Source organism: Crotalus tigris, unplaced genomic scaffold (genome assembly GCF_016545835.1).
Source record: "Crotalus tigris isolate CLP2741 ecotype Arizona unplaced genomic scaffold, ASM1654583v1 scf7180000024472.5447098, whole genome shotgun sequence".
Taxonomy (NCBI): domain Eukaryota; kingdom Metazoa; phylum Chordata; class Lepidosauria; order Squamata; family Viperidae; genus Crotalus; species Crotalus tigris.
The window spans coordinates 1,158,977-1,178,619 of NW_024100643.1; the positions used below are offsets into that span (position 1 = coordinate 1,158,977).

The window sequence follows — 19,643 nt, forward strand, 5'->3', positions numbered from 1 at the left end:
CGAGAGCAATTTGGAAATAAACCTTCATTTGGTTATCAATGACAAACACTTGCAGATACCGAACTTTTATTATACATATTAAGAAACTACAACATTACATTACTTTTCAACATAATCGCCATTCAAATTGAGGCACTTGTCATGACGTCTTACAAGGTTTGAAATTCCTTAGTAGTAGTCACTCGGTGCCAAATCTGGGCTATAGGGGGGTGATCAAAAACATCCCAACAGAACTGCTTCAAAAGTTCTTGGGTGCATCTAGCGGTGTGTGGGTGAGCATTATCATGAACCAACACCACACGGGAAGTCAGCATGCCCCGACGCTCGTTATGGATGACTCGTCTGAATTTTCGTAACATTTCAGAGTAGATGTCTGAATTGATGGTCGAATGATGCTCTATGAACTTCACTAGCAGTACTACTTTGGCATCTTCACGTTTGGCATGATTTTCTATGGTTCACGATAATGCTTATCCACACATCACTAGATGCACCCAAGAACTTCTGAAGCAATTCTGTTGGGATGTTCTTGATTAGCCTCCCCTATAGCCCAGATTTGGCGCCAAGCAACTACTACTAAGGAATTTCAAACCTTGTAGGACATCATGACAAATACCTCAATTTGAATGGCGATTATGTCAAAAAGTAATGCAATGTTGTAGTTTTCTAATATATAGAATAAACGTTCTGTGCCTGCGAGTGTCTGTCATTGATAACCAAACAAAGGTTTATTTCTGAGTTGCCCTCATATAAAAATGGACATAGCTTATCTCTTATCCAAAGAGCCAGAAAGTTTTATGTGGGCTGCAGCAAAATCTTGACTCTCTTTTGCTTGTTTTATCACAACTAAAATCCAGCACTTTTAAACACTCTCTTGCAGTCATATATTCTAAGGCATGAGAATTCATATAAATTTTCAGTATATTGTTACATTTGCAGTTTATCATTGCATTTGAAAATGTTCACCCAGGAAGAGACTTTTGGGAGAATGAAAGGCTGTCTTCCTGGTTTAAGACTCAAGACCATCTGGAATTTTTAAAGTTCAAGTAACAAGACTTTTCAAGTATGCTTTTCTTTGATGCTTATTTGATCTAGTCCCAAAATCACTACAAGTAGTCCTTGACTTACAACCACAACTGAGCCCAATGTTTCTTTTGATGAGACATTTGTTAAGTGAATTTTGCCCCATTTTATGACCTTTCGTGCCACAGCTGTTAAGTGGATCATCACAGTTGATAACTTAGTAATATTGATGTTAAGTGAATCTGGCTTCCCCATTGATTTTGCTTGCCAAAAGGTTGCAAAAGGTAGTAACATGACCTTGGGACCCAGCAACAGTTCTAAGTATGAGTCAGTTGCCAAGCATCTGAATTTTGATCATATGATCATGAGGATACTACAAAGGTTGTAAGTGTGAAAAACGGTCACATTTTTTTTCAGTTACTATTGTAACTTTGAATGGTCACTAAATGAATTGTTGTAAGTCGAGGACTAACTGTATACCCATGGGTTCTAAAATTGTGGCAGAAGGAAGAAGAGGAATACGTTTTCTTCCAGTGTATCAGAAGGAGCTTCAAGAATGCAGCTTATTCTATTAATATAAGATAGACCCAAAAACTTTGCAAGTTCACCTCTAGTATCACAACTCCTGTGGGAGCCTATTGGGAGGCAATGAATATTCAGGAAAGCACTCCAATGGACCAGGGCCTCTTCAATTGACATATTTCATAAACTTAAAAATTGGGCAACAAGAAACAAAGCTTCTTTGGGTATAGGATGCAGCTCAGTGGATGACATTCAGTAAACGTAGCATCAATTAAGAAAGGGTTCAGAACAGAATCAGAAAAAGAACAACTGAGGGGATAAAGGGAAGAAGTGCTGCATAAATAATCATCAGAAACAAATTCTGGAATCTTTCTTAAAGCATAAATGTTCTAATGGGAACATTCCTCTAATGGGAGGAAGAGAGATGTAGCTTCCTCTAAAATCTGTTTAACAGATACAACCATGCTTTTTTCCAAGACTTAGTTTTAAATAACAACTTATTAGCCATCCATTTTAAACTTCCTGTGTATAAAGATTCTAAAGATATTTTTAAGTTTTGCAGGATGCAGAATTTCAGATTTCAGGGAATAGAGGCTGAATCCAAGACAAATTAATTCAAGAATATGAAACAAGCTTTTCAACCTAACAACAATAAATAAATTATAATAAATTATTAAGTTACCACTGCTTTCAAAAATGTCAGCAAGAAATTTACACTAAGTACCTTAAAGGACCTATGAAAAAGACTTATCACGTATAAAGAGGGCTATGTATTTTGTGGATGTTGCAAATACTTCTCAATAATGGAGAGACGGTTTGAGTTTTGCTGGGGCAAATCTTGCTCTTCAAAATGAACTTTGAAACTGCACACAATTCTTCCTTACAAAATGTGATTTTCTGGGCTTAGGGAAAATGTGAGGATCTTGAATTTCTGCTCTTGACTTTTCATCCCAACCTCAACGTAAGATAAGACTGAGGTGTTTCAAAATTTACTGCCTCATGTTAAAAAGGTCCCAGAGGCCTTTCTTTTTTCCCCTTTTTTTGTTTGATAAGCCATAACTTTTTTGCTGACTCATCTACGCCTAACTGCTATTGCTATCTTGGCTTTCCATTCTTGAGAAGGGCAATGGGTTGTAACCCCATCTGTAAGACCGGGACCGACTTCAGCTAGTCATTTCTGCCTAACAGGGATACGCCAGTGCTTTTACAACAGCTCTAACAGCTCTGATGAATTCCAGTGTTAATAATAATAATGGGAAGAAAAGCAAAATAAAATAAGTGGGAGAGATCTGTCCATTTTCAAATGGCTGATGGCCCCTGCAGTGGAAACCTTCCACATTGCTACCCGTGTCCCATTTGCATTCAAACAGAAGGCGAAAGCAATTTTTCCCAATCTGGCTAATTTTCCATTGCTTAATCAAACATATTCGGGCACCTTCCCATCCTCCCTACCCCCCCAAGATGCTATCCAGCTTTTTTTTTTACGTGAGCAAGAAGTTATATTTCAGCTTGCTATTCTTCGTCTCCCTGTCCCAACCACTCACATTCTGGCCTCCCAGAATTCCAAAGCTGGAATGGAACTGGGAGAATATATGAAATCCAACTTAGTACAGGACCCACAATGCTATCCCGCGAGAGACAGGTGTCCAGCTTCAGCTGACATACCTCCAAGTAAAGAAAAGCTCAACTTCCCAAACAACTATTTTATACCGCCAAATGCAGCTTGAGTTCAGACCTTTCTTACAAAAGCAGCATTCTTAAAGACACAGGAACCGGGAGCAGGTTTTGCTCATAATATCTTGGAGACAGTGGCAATCTCACCCCCCACATCCCCAAATGCCAAAAGGTAAACAAAACGTTAAACTGGCTCATAATTTCCCATGTTGGAAAATATGGATAGAAAAGAAAAGCACCCCAAAAATAGAAATTTGACAAGAAAAATAACATTCTTCATCCTTTAAGGAGCCTACAGTCCAGCTTCAGTGGATTCCAACTTCTTTTTTGGAACCAGGTGGGGTCAGGGGTGCCCATTTCTGTGCACAGTTGTGCTTCTGTTCAAGCCCGGGACTCTTTTCCGGAGGCCCAAGACAGCCAGAAAGGAAACACCAGGAGTCTTTTCCAGTGCAGCTTCCCCAGCTACAGGATACTGGTGACCCATTTCCTAATTTGGAGATGGGAAATAGAAAGATGGGTGGGAGGTGAAACCTCCCCCCCTCCCCCCAAAGTGTGTAGACATTGTTAAGGACAAAAATGTAGCATGTCTTTCTTTCTGCATATCCAAGATTGAACTAAAATGCTAGATATGCTGTGTGCTTATAATTAGGTACATGCGGACTGGTTTTGAACTCTAACATTCACTTTGCTTTAAAATCCAAAATGCACATTCTAGCTCTTATAATTGTAAGCCTGTCAACATATCCAAAGTTAACAAGGGAAGCTTGCATTATACCGATTCAGGAAAAACATTTGGTAGACTAGGGACTAGGCTTCCATAATGGAAAATGAGCAAATATAGGATGTCCTCGACTAACAATCATTCATTTAGTGACTGTGCCAAGATACAACAGCATTCAAAAAAAAGTAACTTACCACCAAGTCCTCACACTTATAACTTTTGCTGTATCCTCACAGTCACAAGATCGAAATTTAAGCACTTGGCAATCAGCATGTATTTACAATGACTGAAGGACCCCGGGGGTCATAGGGTCACTATTTGCAAACTTCCCAGCCGGCTTCCCAACAAATGAAATCAACAGGAAGCTGGAATTCCCTTAACAACTGCAGTGATTTGCTTAACAACTGACCACAGTTGCTGTTGTAAAATCAGGCAGGACTCACTTAACAACTGCCTTGCTTAGCATGGGAAATTATGAAGTCTGTTGTTAAGTCGAGGGCTACCTATGTATACAACTGCGCTTAACTGCACAGATGAAACCATTGGGTTTTTTTGTTGTTTTTTAAATATAGACTATATGCAAAGCTTCCAATACAGGATATGAAAGAACAATCAAACTAAAACCCCTTAAGGTTGAGAGAGAGAGAGAGAGAGAGAGAGAGAGAGAGAGAGAGAGAGAGAGAGAAAAGAGAAAACGGGAATCTTCTAATTTACAATGTTATACCCCGTGTTTCCCCGAAAATAAAACCGGGTCCTATATTAATTTTTGCTTCAAAAGACACATTAGGGCTTATTTTCCATCTAGGTCTTATTTTGGGGGAAATACGGTACTAAATGTGTCCGTCTGGCTGACGATTTTAACTGGGGTTTATTTTTGGGGTGGGGCTTATATTACAAACATCCTGAAAAATCATGCTAGGGCTTATTTTCCAGTTGGGTCTTATTTTTGGGGAAACACGGTATTACCATCAGTGACAGCAGCATGACAGACAAGAACTCTCACTACGTAGAGGAATCTGCTTCTTGTTTCTGTTTGGAAAACAGCTGGGCCTCCTTCAGCGAGAGATACACTTCCTCTTGAGGGTCATAGTAGTAGAACTTGCGAATGTATGCAATCAGAGGCCTGATCAAGGAAGGGAAAGGAGATTCCAGTAAATTTTGGAGATCCAAGAAATCAGAATAAACATACCAAGTAAATAGACTGATGAATCTCTCTCTCTCTCTTTTAATTAGGGAGTCCAGAAAAATTGAGTTTGCAGCACTCCTATCTCTACAGATCTTCATCTAACAAAACTTTGTGCAGGGATGTTTGAGTGTATAAAAATGGCCAAGATCAACTGCATTCTACATTCTAACATGAGAGCTTGCAAAATTATGCTCAAAGATTTTAAAGGAAATAAACATTTTTTTAATAAAGATACCTTAACTTTTTGATGCTTGCAGCATATACAGATGTAGACCTCTTTAGTTCCTGGTTCCCTTTCCCCAAGAAACTTATCATCTCTCTTTCTCCCATTTAACTGGTTGTCATAATCTTTCTGAAGCTGTTTCAACCTTGGTGTGAAATTTCTAACAATGTTTCACAGTGAAACAACTTCCAAACAGCAAGGTCAAAACAGTTTGTTCCAACACCTGAACAGGATTTTTGAAGACCTTTGTTCTATGTATCCACCATCCTACAACCTCTCCATTAATATAGAGAAACAGCTATTGTATTTTTTTATGTTGTGCCAAACTGACCGACACTACTAATTTTATCATGAGTTGGACAAAGCAACAAATCTGATTCTTTAACCAACCAGAGCTGAAAGGAGCACAAAGCAAAAGGGGGACCTACTTGGGAAGTGGGAGCTCTGCAATGTGATCAATGCGGACCAGTTGCCTTATCTGGAACCGGCAGAGGTGCTGTAGCGACTTGACATTGCTGAACCTAGAGACCGGATAGAGAAGTTGGACAGGAGTTGGAGGGAGACCTGTAAATTAAAAAAAAAAAAAATTAGGCAGACATCAGGTTAGAAGAAAATATAACAGCATCAATTGAGAAATATTTTTCTCAGGATAAGAGAAAATAGCAAATGCTAGAATCAGCTGTTCTCTGAATTGATCATTGTGCTGCCCTCTGGTGGAGACCTGGCTCCGTACAGTCTTATGTTGGGATGTACCATACTTATCGAGTGCTAGAAAAAACAAGGCCAAAATCAAAAGGCTGGAAACCAGACAAGGTAAAAGCGCTTCTCCCACTGAAAAAAAGTGGTTCTAAATCCATTATGCCCTATGGTTGGGAGAGAGATGTAAGATTTGAATATGAGTTACTTGAGTCTTATTTCTTCAATTTGTATATTCCCCCCCTCCCCCCCGTCATCCCAACAAGTGACTCTCAGCACTGAGAGCTTCCTGTAGCATTATTATTTTTGTTGTTGTTGTTTTTAAGTACAGGTAGTCCTTGATGTACAACCACAGAATTTATGTTGCTGTGAGAAATTTGTTAGTGAGTTTTATCCCATTTTACGACCTTTCTTGCAACATTTGTTAAGAGAATCACTACACCTGTTAAATTAGTAACATGTTTGTTAAGTGAATCTGGCTTCCTCATTGATTTTGCTTATCAGAAGGTTGCAAAAGATGGCCACATGACCCTGGGACACACTGTCACTGTCATAAATATGAACCAATCGTCAAGCATCCAAATGTATATCACGTGACCAAGAGTATGTTGCAACAGTCATAAGCGTGAAAAAGTCGCTTTTTTCCGTGCCGTTTTAACTTCATTAAATGAGCTGTTTTAAGTTAAGGATTTATGTGTATAAAAAATATTGGGATTCAGGGCATTTGAATTTTGCTCATTTCCCCTTGTACATTCAAGTTCTTTACAATTGTGAAACGTGCTTATTCAGTGCATCTTTCTCTAACTGAATAATATGACCTGTGTACGATGTCAATTTTTATAGATGAATTGGAAGAACAAGTTTTGGGTCAATGAATCACATATAATTTCTATGTCAAAGGTTGTAGATTAATTCACTGCTATTTGAGAGAATTTCCACTCAAGTGAAATGTAGCTGATAAATGAAAGCTGTAAGCCAAAAGTGAAGGGCCAAAAATGCTTCATCCTTCGCTTATATTTCAGCCTTTGAAGCAAGTGAAGAAGAATTACTGTACAACTCCACATTCCCAAATTATTTTAACCAGCAGGCCAGTTAAAAATGTCTAATGGAAATGCATGTATGGCAATGTTAGAATGGCTTCAGGAATAGGATAAACCAGATCTTCAAGTATATCTGAAGCATTTTACAATCCGATTCCATACACTCAACTATTGCCTGGAATAATTTATTCTGGAAGTCAGAGCATTCTGTCCAATTCCTGTTGGATATTTCAGAATAGCTTTATTGTTTGGGGGAATATATGTTTTTGCCAACAAAAGCTAAAAATAATTGCTGCTCATTCTATATCTTGGTTAATAAATACCACAACAAAAGAATATCTAAGAGCTACCCGAGTCGCCTCTAATACACACAAAGACACACGCGCACACACACAAATACATACACACACACAAAAACACACTTACCTGGCACTCTTGATCGCAGGAAATAAAGGAACTTTCCATTTTTGGAATGCATGATAGCACGTTTAATAAACTCCACCACAGACTGGCAACGGTCCTCAAACTTCGGATGGCACCAAAGACTAAAAGTTCCTGAGCCAAGAAGAACAGGTCCATTACAGAATGAGGAAGTATAAGGGGGGACGTGCACAGTTTGTGGAGACTGGCTTTGCACAAGCTTACTTAAATAAAATATAACCATAAGACACACAATACTGGCATTGAGAGATCCAGGTTTGAAAATCACATTCCACAATAATTCATTAAGTGAACCTAGGCAAATCCTTCCCGTTCGAACTGAGTAGGAAGTCACCCTAAGGTGCCCAGTGCTCCACTCACCTCGGTAGTGCTCCATTCTAGTGTGATGGGTAATACCCTGTGATCGAAAGCTGAGGCTCAGAATGTAGCGAGGATCAGAGCTGTCACGAACCAGGAACGATCCATCTGGCTTCCCCTTTAACTTCATCTCGGCATCTTCCCAGTTCATAGGGCCCCAGTACCATCCACACTGATTTACGAAAATATTCATTCAATAATTTATCTAAGAATCCGATTCCAACATTTAAAAGAAAATTCAAACATTGGAGCATATTTTTTTAAAGAACCAATTCCAGATGCTCAGAATGCTAAAATATAGCCTAATTATCCAAACTGTTACCTGCAGTTGACCTGCCAGAATTTCAAGCCAGCGTGGCAACTGCAATCCCTCACTTTGAGCCAGAAGACTAACATCTGCCCCTTTCCTTCCAGATGACAAAAAATTAACAATCATCTTTGACATTTTGAAACACAGCATTGTTTTTCAGAATAGCTTTTTTTAAATAAAGCAAGATTCATTGATCCAACATTGCCTGATGTGTTCTCCCCTTTATTTATATTGAATATGCAAACTGACACTGTACAAATAACTGACACAGCCAAATAAACAGCAAAACAACAGGGCTATGTGTAGCTTATCCATTCAAACAAGTTTTCATCTTGCATACCAGTAGCGCATATCCTGCAAATCCATTTGGCTGTCAGTCCTCTTGACTTTACTTCTTTGTTTTCAAAGAGATCAAGCATCATCAGAAAAAAGAAAAGCAGCTTAAGGACCTTTACTGAATGAATAAATAAATAAAAGTCTTACTTTTTCCAACTCTCGTAAGCTAGCTGCAAAACTGCTTGAATCAGGCCGATAAAGGGGGCACTGAAGGTGCTGTGCAGACTGACTATGTACTGCTTCAGATGCTCTGATTGGGAGTATCCGGGGAAATGCCTCTGGAGAAGAAAAGAAAATGGATTCATTTTGACATTTCATGGAATTATTTCATGTGCCCTGTTCCCTGAATGCTGTCTTGAGTCCCCAAATTCAGCAATTCAGTTTAAAAGCCCAGCAACTGGCAACATTTACCATGGAAATTCAGGAAAACTTTAGAAGCAAAGCTGAACTGACCAGAGGCATGTGGTGGAGGCGGTGGAGGCAGAGGAAAAGACTGGAGCGACGAAGACCCCATCGGATTCACTAAGACAGATGCAGGCAGTGTCCCACTGATATCGTCTAGAAAAAGAACCAAAAAAGTTAAGCGGTCCAGGAGATATGAAAAGCAACAGAGTCAAAGACAGGCTTATGCTGGGCTCTCTTTCTCTGAGCATCTGAACATCCATCTTTGCTGGCTATATCAATAAAAATAGGTACATAGACAAACTTGTGGAAGTTATTCATATCTAGCTGGCGATTATTATGTTAAATGCCACATTCAAAAAGAAATATTGTCAGGGCTGCCTCATCTTACATCTATCAACATTCTGGATCATATATATATATATAGAAGCAGTAGGATTGGAATTACTGAGTTTTAAAAAAATATTTAATGTGGTAGGCTTTATAATATATATTCATTAATTAATTAAAAAGCCTATCACATTAAATATTTTTTTAAAAAATCACTAATTCCAGTCCTACTGCTTCTATAATTGTGATGCATCTCTAGGCAAACCAAATTTTATTGATTCCTCTAGTTATAAAATATTGTCTAGTCCAATATAAGTAAATAATGTTCCCTGGGTAGCTTCAAATGCTCAGAACTGTTAAAGGCGGAAGCACAAGATTACAAATAATTCACTTTACATAATTTTATTGCAGTATTAACCAGCATAAGACATAAATGAATAGACCTTCTTACTGTCCACATAGGATTAAAAAAAGACATAGAAAAAGTTGGACAGAATCTGAGAAACTGAAGGAAGTACTGAGCCAAACATTCAGAAAGGGAAGCAAAAGAGCTCTTAGTGTCCTTCACGCCATGGCTAGCAGAAACAGAGTTATGGAAAACATGCAAATTCACGTGATTTATAGAGTTGAAGAATTTAGTTCTGAATGTGGACTGCGTAGTTTAGGATTTGAGAATAGGAAAGAAAACAGAATAATTACAGGACTGAGAATATATACAAAATTACTGCTTTGAAATCATTCCCATTTTTTTAAAAAATAAGATTGGATTGTATGGTATAAAGAATTCCAAGGAAATCCACTTAATGGTAGTCCTTCTTTAGGACTACCATTAAGCCACCATATAGCCACCATATGAAGTTATGACAGTAATGAAAAAATGACTTTACAACTTCTATTTACAACTTTCTCAAGTTTGTCAAGTGAAAGAAAGCTGAAGTAAGATCATAAGCACGATTGCAGTTTACTTAGTGACTGTGACTGAGTTGTCATTCCCAACTGTGGTGGCTAAACGAGGACTATCTGTATTCAAACGTACTATCTCAATTGTGAAGAATATGGCCATCATCCTTTCTTGCAGAAAGATGCTAATGGAAATACAGTTTGGAAAGAAGGCAGAAAAAGAAGCAAGCAGTACCCAGAAGGCTGAGGCTTCGTCGTGGAGGAGGTGGAGGTGTGGGAGGGTGTGGGGATGTCAGGCCACGCTGAGAGATATCAACATCTACCAGCGATACTGTCTCACCTGGAAAGAGAGGGGAAAAAAAGAAAAAAATGCTTTGGAGCCTAATGCAAATGTAACTTCATCTCTAGCACATTTGAGAGTTGTTGTTTATATCAGAAGTGCAGGTCCAATATAACCAGACAGAGCGATCTCTGACCCCAGGCATATGCCATGGTTGATTCCTAATTAAATTTGCTACAATGTAAGACACATGGGCTATTCCTGAAAGGTGTTCCAAAACTATCATCAGTTAAATGAATGGCAACCAGATTGCTTTCTGAGCTATGTATTTCAGATGATAGTGATTAAGAAATTGATCAGCTTTCAGAGATCTTTCTATATCAACCAAAATAATTGCCTAATAAGAATATAAAACAGAACCTTTTTGTGGTAGCACAATGGCTATGAAAGTCTCTTCCAAAGGAAAATAAGCTACTTTCACCTGCCATGACTTTGGACAGTCACATGTGTCACCTCATTTTAAGGAACTTAACTGAAAATAGAAGATTTGAATTCAGCTGAATACTGAAAAGATTGTAAAAATTGTTATCTTTTACTATTCTTTGTCTTATGAGCTATCTTGTGGGCCATTTTTAGAGCCAAAAGCCATTATATAAGTTAAGGTCATTTCTCTTCCTTATGAATAATTAAACTATTTAGCTGACTCTCAAACTTGCTGAAGCAAGTTTTGCTAAGGGAATATCTGGGCCAAATACTGGACTTGAAACAGTATTTAATCTGTATCTGAAGGTACAGAATAGTCTTGGATTTCATATATGTGTGTGAATATCCACCGCTTATTTTCAAAAGATTTAAGGAGCAAAGAAGACACAGCCTTGACCAGCAGATTTTTGTTTATAATCACAAATAGCAAAGACAATCCTCACAAAGAAAACGCCTTTATAAGTTGGGCTGGGGAAATAATCCCTGACTTACAATAGTTCACTTAGTAACCATTTGAAGTTAAAACAGCACTGAAAAAAAGTGAGTTATAACCATTTTTCCCACTTACGACCATGGCAACATCCCCATGGTCATGTGATCAAAATTTAGACAACTGATTGGCAACTGATTCATATGTATGACGACTGCAGTGACTTGGGGTCATGCAATCATCTTTTGTGACCTTCTGACAAGCAAAGTCAATGGGGAAGCCAGATTCATTAACAAGTGATGTAAAATGGGGCAAAATTCACTTAACAAATATCTCACTTAGCAACAGAAATTTTGGGCTCATGAATCTAGAGATTTGACTCAATTTACCAGATGGAATACTATATGATTAAACATTTGTTTGAATATGGTTAAAAGAATAGATACACTAGAGATATAAATGGGCTCTACAGTAAGAGGAACAAGATATACAAGTAGTATAATATTTTTTACAATATATGAAATGTAAAAATATTGGGATGGTGTATGTGGATGGAAAGTTTGGATATTTAAAGGTTAAATTAAATTAACTTTGAGAAAATTATGACTGATAAGAATGGTTTGAATACAGTGGGGAGATTAAGCTTAAATAAGAATCTTGAAAACAGGACATATAGTGACTTAGCAAGATAACTGTTATAAAAACAATTGAAACATACGCTGATCAGAAAAGATGTTATATGCTGATGTTACTGTTATTTGTACAAACACAAGAAAAATACTTATATCCAACATTGTATCTATCAAAAATATTAAGAACTACTGGAAGAAGAGAAGATCAAAGCAATATATCATTAATCAATATATTGATTATGGAACTATAGAAATTAATTATTATTGTTTTTTAAATATAAGACAACACACTGTTTACCAAGCACTAAAGATTGCTATTGTAAAAAATCAAATAAAATATATTTTAAAAAATTGGGCTCAATTGGGATTGTAAACCAAGGGCCACTTGTATAATATTCTATCTCACACTGAAGAAAAGATACTCCTGTCATATGGAACAGCAATGTGTCCAATACTGAGAACAGCTTCTGGATTTATGTCTGCAATCCCAAATACTTAGTAGGTACAAAACTTCAAGCACCTTGAAAGCACTCCCCATCCCTGAGTCCCCAGACATATGCAAAAGCTGAAGGAAAGAAAGATTCAAGAACAACCAGAGCTAAATGGCTAACTGGAACAGACAGAAGGCAGATAGTTTCCAAATTTCAAAGCCAAGTCTCAATATTGCCCCGATACATCAACAACTGGTGAGCTTTCAGCTAAATGCATCAAATTCTGGTGACATTTCAGAATGAAAACAATAAAATATAGTGAGATCTGACACATTTTTAAAAAAAAAAATATTGTTTTCTTGGAAAGGTTAATGTGTGCTCTTTATGCAAAACTGTGTAACCAAATTATGTCCTTGGAGTTGGAAGTATAGTATGCTCTCTGGATTCCAACCATGTCATCTGTCCAGAAGGAAAAGATGCTTTTAACATTTTCACCTTAAAATTGTTGGACTTTACCACAAATTCTGCAGGACATGCCCTGCTTGCTATTATATTACTTAGAAATTAGAAACATTTTCTTCTTCATGTTTCCTTGGCTCTAATTCTATGGTAGATTTGGGATTCTATGGGAAATGCTAACCTCTTCATGACACTGGTATATGTATTTTAATCCGAACTGATTCTGTGTAATCTCAGCTGATTTCAGTTAGGTTTTTGTGTCTTCAGCTGAAAACAAGGACATGCTTTAATATAAATCAGATGTTAGGCAGAGAGATTGCTATCCCAGTTTGGGCAACAGGATTTTTTTGTATTCTAGGAGAGAGACCTAATCCAATACATAGCAACAGCTATTAATATTCTATTTTATGATGGACCTGACATTTCGGAAAAGTTGAAACAGTTAGACAATCTCTCATTCAATTTATTCTGTGAATTTTCTGTGACACTGGGATAGGTTCTTTAAGAAAAACCCTAGGACAGTCTGGCTCTATGATATCTGCAGATTATCAGACATGAAATTCAATACCTGAATATTATCAGGTTGGGGAAAGCTATTCTACAGAAGACTTTGTTGACTGTGGATGAGAAAATATATAATATATTCATGATATTTCTTAATATTTTTGTTTTAAAAAGTCAGAATCACTCCAAAACTAGCTATTTTTTTTAATCAATAGCATTACTCAAAGTCTAATAGCAACATATTATGTATGCAAACTTGAGTAAAAATATAGGGCTTCCTTCAATAATAATGAAAGAGAAAAAGAAGCCTCAGGTTCAACACTCACCTGTGAAGAGGGGACCAAAAGCAACTGGAGAAAAGGCACTTTGTGTTCGCATCAATCTTTGTTTTCTACAAAAATACAGACAAAAGAGTCTATAAATAAAGATACATTTGCATTCATCTCTTCTTTTATTTTCATTCATCTCCACAGTAACATCTAATTCAACTATACCATAGACTCTTCACTTTATTACCTCTTACTTATAAAAAGAATGGAGGAGGTTAGCTCTGAAAAAATAAATTATTTGGACATCCATTTATTATTTCAATTTATGTTCCATTTTTCTATTATCACCAAAGAGGGGGGAAAACAATTAAAAAGTGAAAAAACCTATAGAGCAATTTTAAAAAAACCAACCTCTCTAATGTAGAGAGAGAGGAAGGACGGGGGGGGGGAGGACTGACCACACCTACTAAAAAGTGGCTTTACTTTTTCTTTCTCTGTAGTCTACAATATTTTTAAGCTGCCCCCATGTCAAGAAAGCCAAGGTTAAATCACAGATGAGTAGCACCACACTGCTGAAATGCAACTCCCATCAGTGAAAGAGGATGGGAACTATGTTCCAACAACATCAGACTTATTACACATACACACTTTTTAACATAATTAAACATAAAGTCAAATATATTGTACCAGCTTGCCCACTCTTCACATGTCATCTGAGATACAGCACCTCAATAAACTAGAAAGAAAAATAAATTCATTTTCCTAATAGTTCATTCTCTTAGAAAACAAAGATTTTGGCAAAGTGTCTTTTGCCTTAGTAATTTTGATTACCCGTATATGCCAGCATATTAGGCGACCCGGCGTATAAGACGACCCCCGTCTTTATCGCCGAGTCGCCTTCCTAGAACGTCATCTTATACGCCGGAAACTACCAGTATTTCCGGCGTATAAGACGACTCGGTGTATAAGACGACCCCCGTCTTTGGCGGCGAGTTTAGCGCTTCTGGAAGTCGTCTTATATGCCGGCATATATGGTACTAAGGAAGATTCCATGATGGAACTGTCTTCACCAAAACAGTATCTACCAATACAGATTTGCAGACATGTTTTAAGAATTAATTCATTTTTTAAGTTTGCCAGAACAAAATATTCTAAACTACAGACTAACCCACACTAAACAATTACAATAAAAAAAACTTAGCATGTTGTATAAACACTAAATATTTTTGCTATGACCTGAGTGAATATGTATATACACAGCCAAAATCTGCCATGAGTGAAAAGAAAAAGCCAAACCATGACTTTTCAGTTTAGCTAATCTGGAAGTCCAATTTCAGAGAGAAGCATGGCTCTATTAATAGATGATTCCATAATAATTTAATTCTTTATTTAGCAGTGCTTGAACTTCTATTAACATTAAGCCTTCTGACTCAAAAGTGCTATCCCAAAATATTTTGCTGTCTAAGAAAAAAGAAGAAATGCATCCATGTCAAAAAGGCACAACACCCAGGGTCAATTTGCCTCTGCTCATCCTCATTTTACACACACACACACACACACACACACACACACACACACACACACACATACACAGAGAGGGGGGGGAGGGAGGGAGATCAGAAAAAGGAAATCAAAGAAAAAGAGATGAGGCTGCAGCAGATTCATTGAATAGGTGCTTTACTTTCCTGCTTCTGTGTCCAGAAAGGAGAAGGCCTAATTACAGATCCAGATAACAATGCAGAATGAAATAAGTAAACTATCTTAATTAGTTTGACCCACAATCCAGGCAAAGTGCTAGATTTAGTAATCAGGTAGTTTAGCATGTTCATAAATGTGGTCATTGAGGGCACTGAAACACAAATGAGGACAATTAAGAAAATAGCAGCTTTTTTTGCAGCATTAATTTATCAGGAATTTCTTTTGTCCTATCCATATTGTGATAGATTTATGTGTCCTTGACTATACCAGGGCCAGTCCGTTTCAATTCTTGAAACCAAGAATTGAAAGAGATCTCAGGTCACAGGAATGGAAATATGGTTCCTTCAAAATCAATTAAGAACCTCAGCAACCCCCATTTTCTTCAATATAGGAAGGAGGTTCTCTTAAGAGGTTCTGGCTTATAATTCTTGCCACCTCCAAATACTAGCCATGCTGATTGGAGTAGAAGGGAGCTACCCAAGACCTCTGCTCCCAATGCTTTCTGATGTAACTGGAAACAATTCTTCAAGAAGGACACAGTCATTGGTTTCCTCGCACTACAGTACTGCTCAAGTGCCTGATCAGAGATTCCTGAGATCTTCTGCGTGTAAAATATATTTAACACTGAGTTATAAAGGATCCACCTGAATGTAAATTAACCAGCCACTGTAACCAAATTCTTGTAATTGAACATTAATTTATGAATCTAGTTGGCCAAAGTGGGAAATCACATTCAAACCCTATTTCGAATCAGCAATAGCACATAACCTTGATCAAATCAAGGCTAAACAAAATAAAAGCAAGTTTTATGTAGCACATTGCAATCTCTGCCAACCTGGCTCCTTCCAAAACTAAAGGACTATAAGTGTCAAAAGGGAAGTGAATGAAGAGAATGGCAGACCAACATATCTAGAAGCATACTGTAAAAAACAAAATGGAAAACTTTGTTGAAAAAAAGAAACAACTAAGCCAAGTGAACGCCATCACTCTATGCATGTATTTTAATCCAGAGCCAGCAAATTTAGTCAGCACTTTACAAAATTCAGTATCTTTTCCTTGCAAATTTATATAAATATTAAACCACAAACTATCCCATTACCTTTTACTCAAACAGAATGACCAACACAGCTTGTGGTTAGTTTATATTTTAAAGTGGTATGTGAACCTGTAAAGTGGACAGATTAAACTAACCAATGCTATGTCAGCAGGCAAAATCAATCTATGAAAAAATCCATATGAAATCTCATAGAAATAGTAATAAGTTGTCTTAATTTATTGACATTTCAGAGCTGTGGACGAAAGAAACACTTTTTCTGAATGAATATTTCTTTTCTTAAGCAAGCTCAGAATCACAAATCCTTCCAACGATTACTAGAAATTGTCAAAGGCCCTTCTATTAAAGAAGCCACTTCCAGTCATTTCAGAGACATCTGCAGAAGGTAACAAATGACAAAAAAATGCATGTTATAAACACCTGATTTATGTACAAATTCCCAACACTGGATGCAAGACTTGAGTTGCACTGTGACATAAATTTCATCATTTTTATCACCCTGATTTGTGTCACACACATACTGCAATTTGCAAGAAAAAGTCCTCTAGTAAGCAAGTCCCCAGCACTGCAGCTTTCCCTGCACTCACAATCGTACAGACAGAGGTGGGACAGGAACCTTAGTTCCTATTTCTTTTTATATTAGGTAGCTCAAGGGAAAACAGTTGGGAAAAGTGGCTCAGACCATTTTCAAAGGACTAAGGAACATGTAACCAAAGAACCACTTTAGTGTAAAGGTTAAGGCATCTGGCTAGAAACAGGATGAGTTCTAGTCCTGCCTTAGGCACAGAGCCAGCTGGGTGACCTTGGGTCAGCTACTTTCTCTCAGCTCAAGGAAGGAGACAATGGCAAATCACTTGCCAAGAAAACTGTAACTATCCAGGTAAGTCTCCAAGAATTGGACAGGATTGAACAGAAAAATTCACCAAGAATGAAACTGGCATTCAGATGCAAAGTCATAACTATTCATTTTTTCTATGTAATTTAATGTAAGTCACTAAAGCAGTAGGCCTGAGCTTAAATGGACTCCAGAAGATGGTAGAGGACAGGAAGGCCTGGAGGAACGTTGTCCATGGGGGGGCAATGGATCAGACCCCACTTCGCAACTAACAACAATAAAAGTTTTACTACTTTTCTTTACAACTGGGCAATCAAATTGTAAAAGTTATTTACGCTGGTTAGTAGCAACACACTCCAAGATCCCAAGTAAAACCTTTGCTGCACTGTGTGCAACCTGAACCTTTTTAACTTGAGATACCAAAGACTGAATAATGGGACAATATTTACAAGGCTAGGCATATCCACCAATGAGAAGTAATGGTAGAATATGGTCAGTGAATTCCTTCCAACAGGCTTGAGAATACACAATCACAAATACAACTGGATCCTTTCAATTTCATACTCTGGACAAAAACAGCCAATATGGAAGCCTTGAGATATTTTCTCTTCAATATCTGCACTACTGAGGACTTGCCATGCCAGCTGGGACTACACACCAAAAGAACTGGAGGTGCATCCTCCGAGTACAAGGACTGAATTTAATAATAATAATAATAAAAAAGGCATCAAACACTTCTCCAAGTATTTGACAATTCCACAACAGAGGCCAAAGGGAAGGAGGCTGAAGGAGGCAGCAGTTTCCATATCCACTTTGCCCACCCTAATCCCCCTTCAATCTGCCCTCTACCAGATTGATGCAGCGGAACACCAGCGTGTTCAATTCTCCTTCCTTAATCCATATTCCAGCGGCCCAGCGTCTCCTCACCTGTTCGAGTCCTGTTCCCGGTAGCCAGGTTGAGACACATCGGGGAGGCTTCCTGCCGTGCCCGAGGGGGCTGGGGCAGTAGCGGCTTGTAGAAGTTCCCTCTCTCCTATCCGGCGTGCTCCAGGGGCCGCCCCTGGGTTGCAGGATGGCCCACTGCAGCTCTTGGTGCGAAAAAGGCGGCTGAGGCGAATCTTCAACGAACCTTTCCTGGAGGGGGCCGAAGAGCTGGGGCGGGGGGTAGCAACGTTGGATGCCGGGCCTGCCGAAGGAGCAGCAGCAGCAGCAGCAGCGAACACCGGGAGGGCTGCAGCGGGCAAAGGAACGCGGCTGCTTCCCGTACTGGCGTTACTGGAGGGCTCGGCCTGCCCTGCAGCCGTCTCCTCCTCATCTTCCTCGTCAGGGCCCAGAGCTTCTAGCACCAGCAGGGCGTCGCTGGTCTCCTCCCCTGGGGGTAACAGGGACAGAGTGGGCGGCGGGACCATCGCCGGCTGAGGCAAGAGGCTCAAGCAGGAGCAATCGCCGGAAGGCTTGCCCAGCCCTCCTATCACCGTCGAAGGCGCCTGATGAAGCCCCAGAGCCGCCAGGTGTAACTCCAAGCCGGCTCCCGGAGAGAAAATGAAGCCACCCGGCGTTCCGCTCCAGCATCGTCCTCCTCCCGGATCGCCCTTCGGAGCATCCAGGAGAGCGCACCGATGCCTAGCGCACAGGAGCTCCGACGGCGGTGGCTGAGGCAGTGGCGGCGGCGGCGGCGGCAGACAACCGGCTGGGGACCCTGCCGAAGGTTCTCCAGTTTCTCCAGGGCGGAAGACCAGAAGCTGCGAGCCCCTCAACCCGCTCGCCCTTCCGCGATCCCGAGTTGCAATAGCGGCAGTCTCTCCAACAGCTCTGCCCAGCCCCAAGCCGGTTGCGGCTGACTCTGCTCCGCCGTACCCCAGCAAGCGACTCAGCACCCGATAAGAGGCCGCAGCTGCTGCAACCGCCTCACCGCCGTTGTCACCTCCTCTCCCACTGCCTCCTCCGGGCTCTGCTGCTGCTGCGGCCGCTCCTCCTCCTCCGGCCCGTTGCATCGCGTTAAGGGAGGCGGTGCATTGCATGAAGCAAAAGATTAGGCGTCTTCAGCCAGCAACCTGGACTGGGAGGCCGACTGGTCCAGATCGGCCACCCAGAGCTCAAAGCTTTCCCTTCCACCCTTGCTTGCTTTGGGGCCCGCCCGAGCAGGGGGCGTGCACGCCTTCCGACTTCCCTTTCCGCTGATGCGCCGATGATGCGATCTCCAAGGCGGCCAACCCTCTTTGCACTGCACGCACTCCTCCCATAGCCTTTCCCCTAGCCTAGCCCGTCTCTTTCCCAGCTGTTTTTTTTTTTTTTTCATCTATATGGGCTCAGCCACGCCCCCTATCGCTTTCAGACAGCATCTGGGAAGAATCCTCCTGCTTTCTTTTTAACAAGTCCGTCCCAAACTTTGGATGCTCGCACATGT

The 19,643-nt window shown here is 39.6% G+C and overlaps 1 protein-coding gene across 5 annotated transcripts; it reads right to left on the bottom strand.

Moving 5' to 3' along the window:
- Window positions 1-2,567: 2,567 nt before the first annotated feature.
- SOCS7 (suppressor of cytokine signaling 7) lies at window positions 2,568-19,385 on the bottom strand. Of its 5 annotated transcripts, XM_039333161.1 has the most exons (10): window positions 18,164-19,385; window positions 13,707-13,771; window positions 10,397-10,501; window positions 8,941-9,087; window positions 8,677-8,807; window positions 7,887-8,055; window positions 7,512-7,640; window positions 5,778-5,913; window positions 4,907-5,063; window positions 2,568-3,706 (listed from the first exon to the last, which is right to left on the bottom strand). In XM_039333161.1, the coding sequence occupies exons 1-9, from the start codon at window positions 19,255-19,257 to the stop codon at window positions 4,943-4,945; spliced, it is 2,097 nt and encodes a 698-aa protein (XP_039189095.1). In that variant the 5' UTR covers window positions 19,258-19,385; the 3' UTR covers window positions 2,568-3,706; window positions 4,907-4,942. The 5 variants fall into 5 exon arrangements, with proteins under 5 accessions (XP_039189095.1, XP_039189096.1, XP_039189093.1 ...); XM_039333162.1 differs by having other exon boundaries at window positions 2,568-5,063; window positions 8,983-9,087; XM_039333159.1 differs by having other exon boundaries at window positions 2,568-5,063.
- Window positions 19,386-19,643: the final 258 nt, after the last annotated feature.

What these genes read in the sequence shown, in the direction of transcription:
- SOCS7 (XM_039333161.1), bottom strand. Translation starts at nt 19,257, where the DNA reads ATGCAATGCACCGCCTCCCTTAACGCGATGCAACGGGCCGGAGGAGGA. An exon ending in GCTTACGAGAGTTGGAAAAA is followed by an intron (nt 8,056 to 8,676) that starts GTAAGACTTTTA and finishes TTCGTAAATCAG; the next exon opens with TGTGGATGGTACTGGGGCCC. An exon ending in TAGAATGGAGCACTACCGAG is followed by an intron (nt 7,641 to 7,886) that starts GTGAGTGGAGCA and finishes TTCTTGGCTCAG; the next exon opens with GAACTTTTAGTCTTTGGTGC.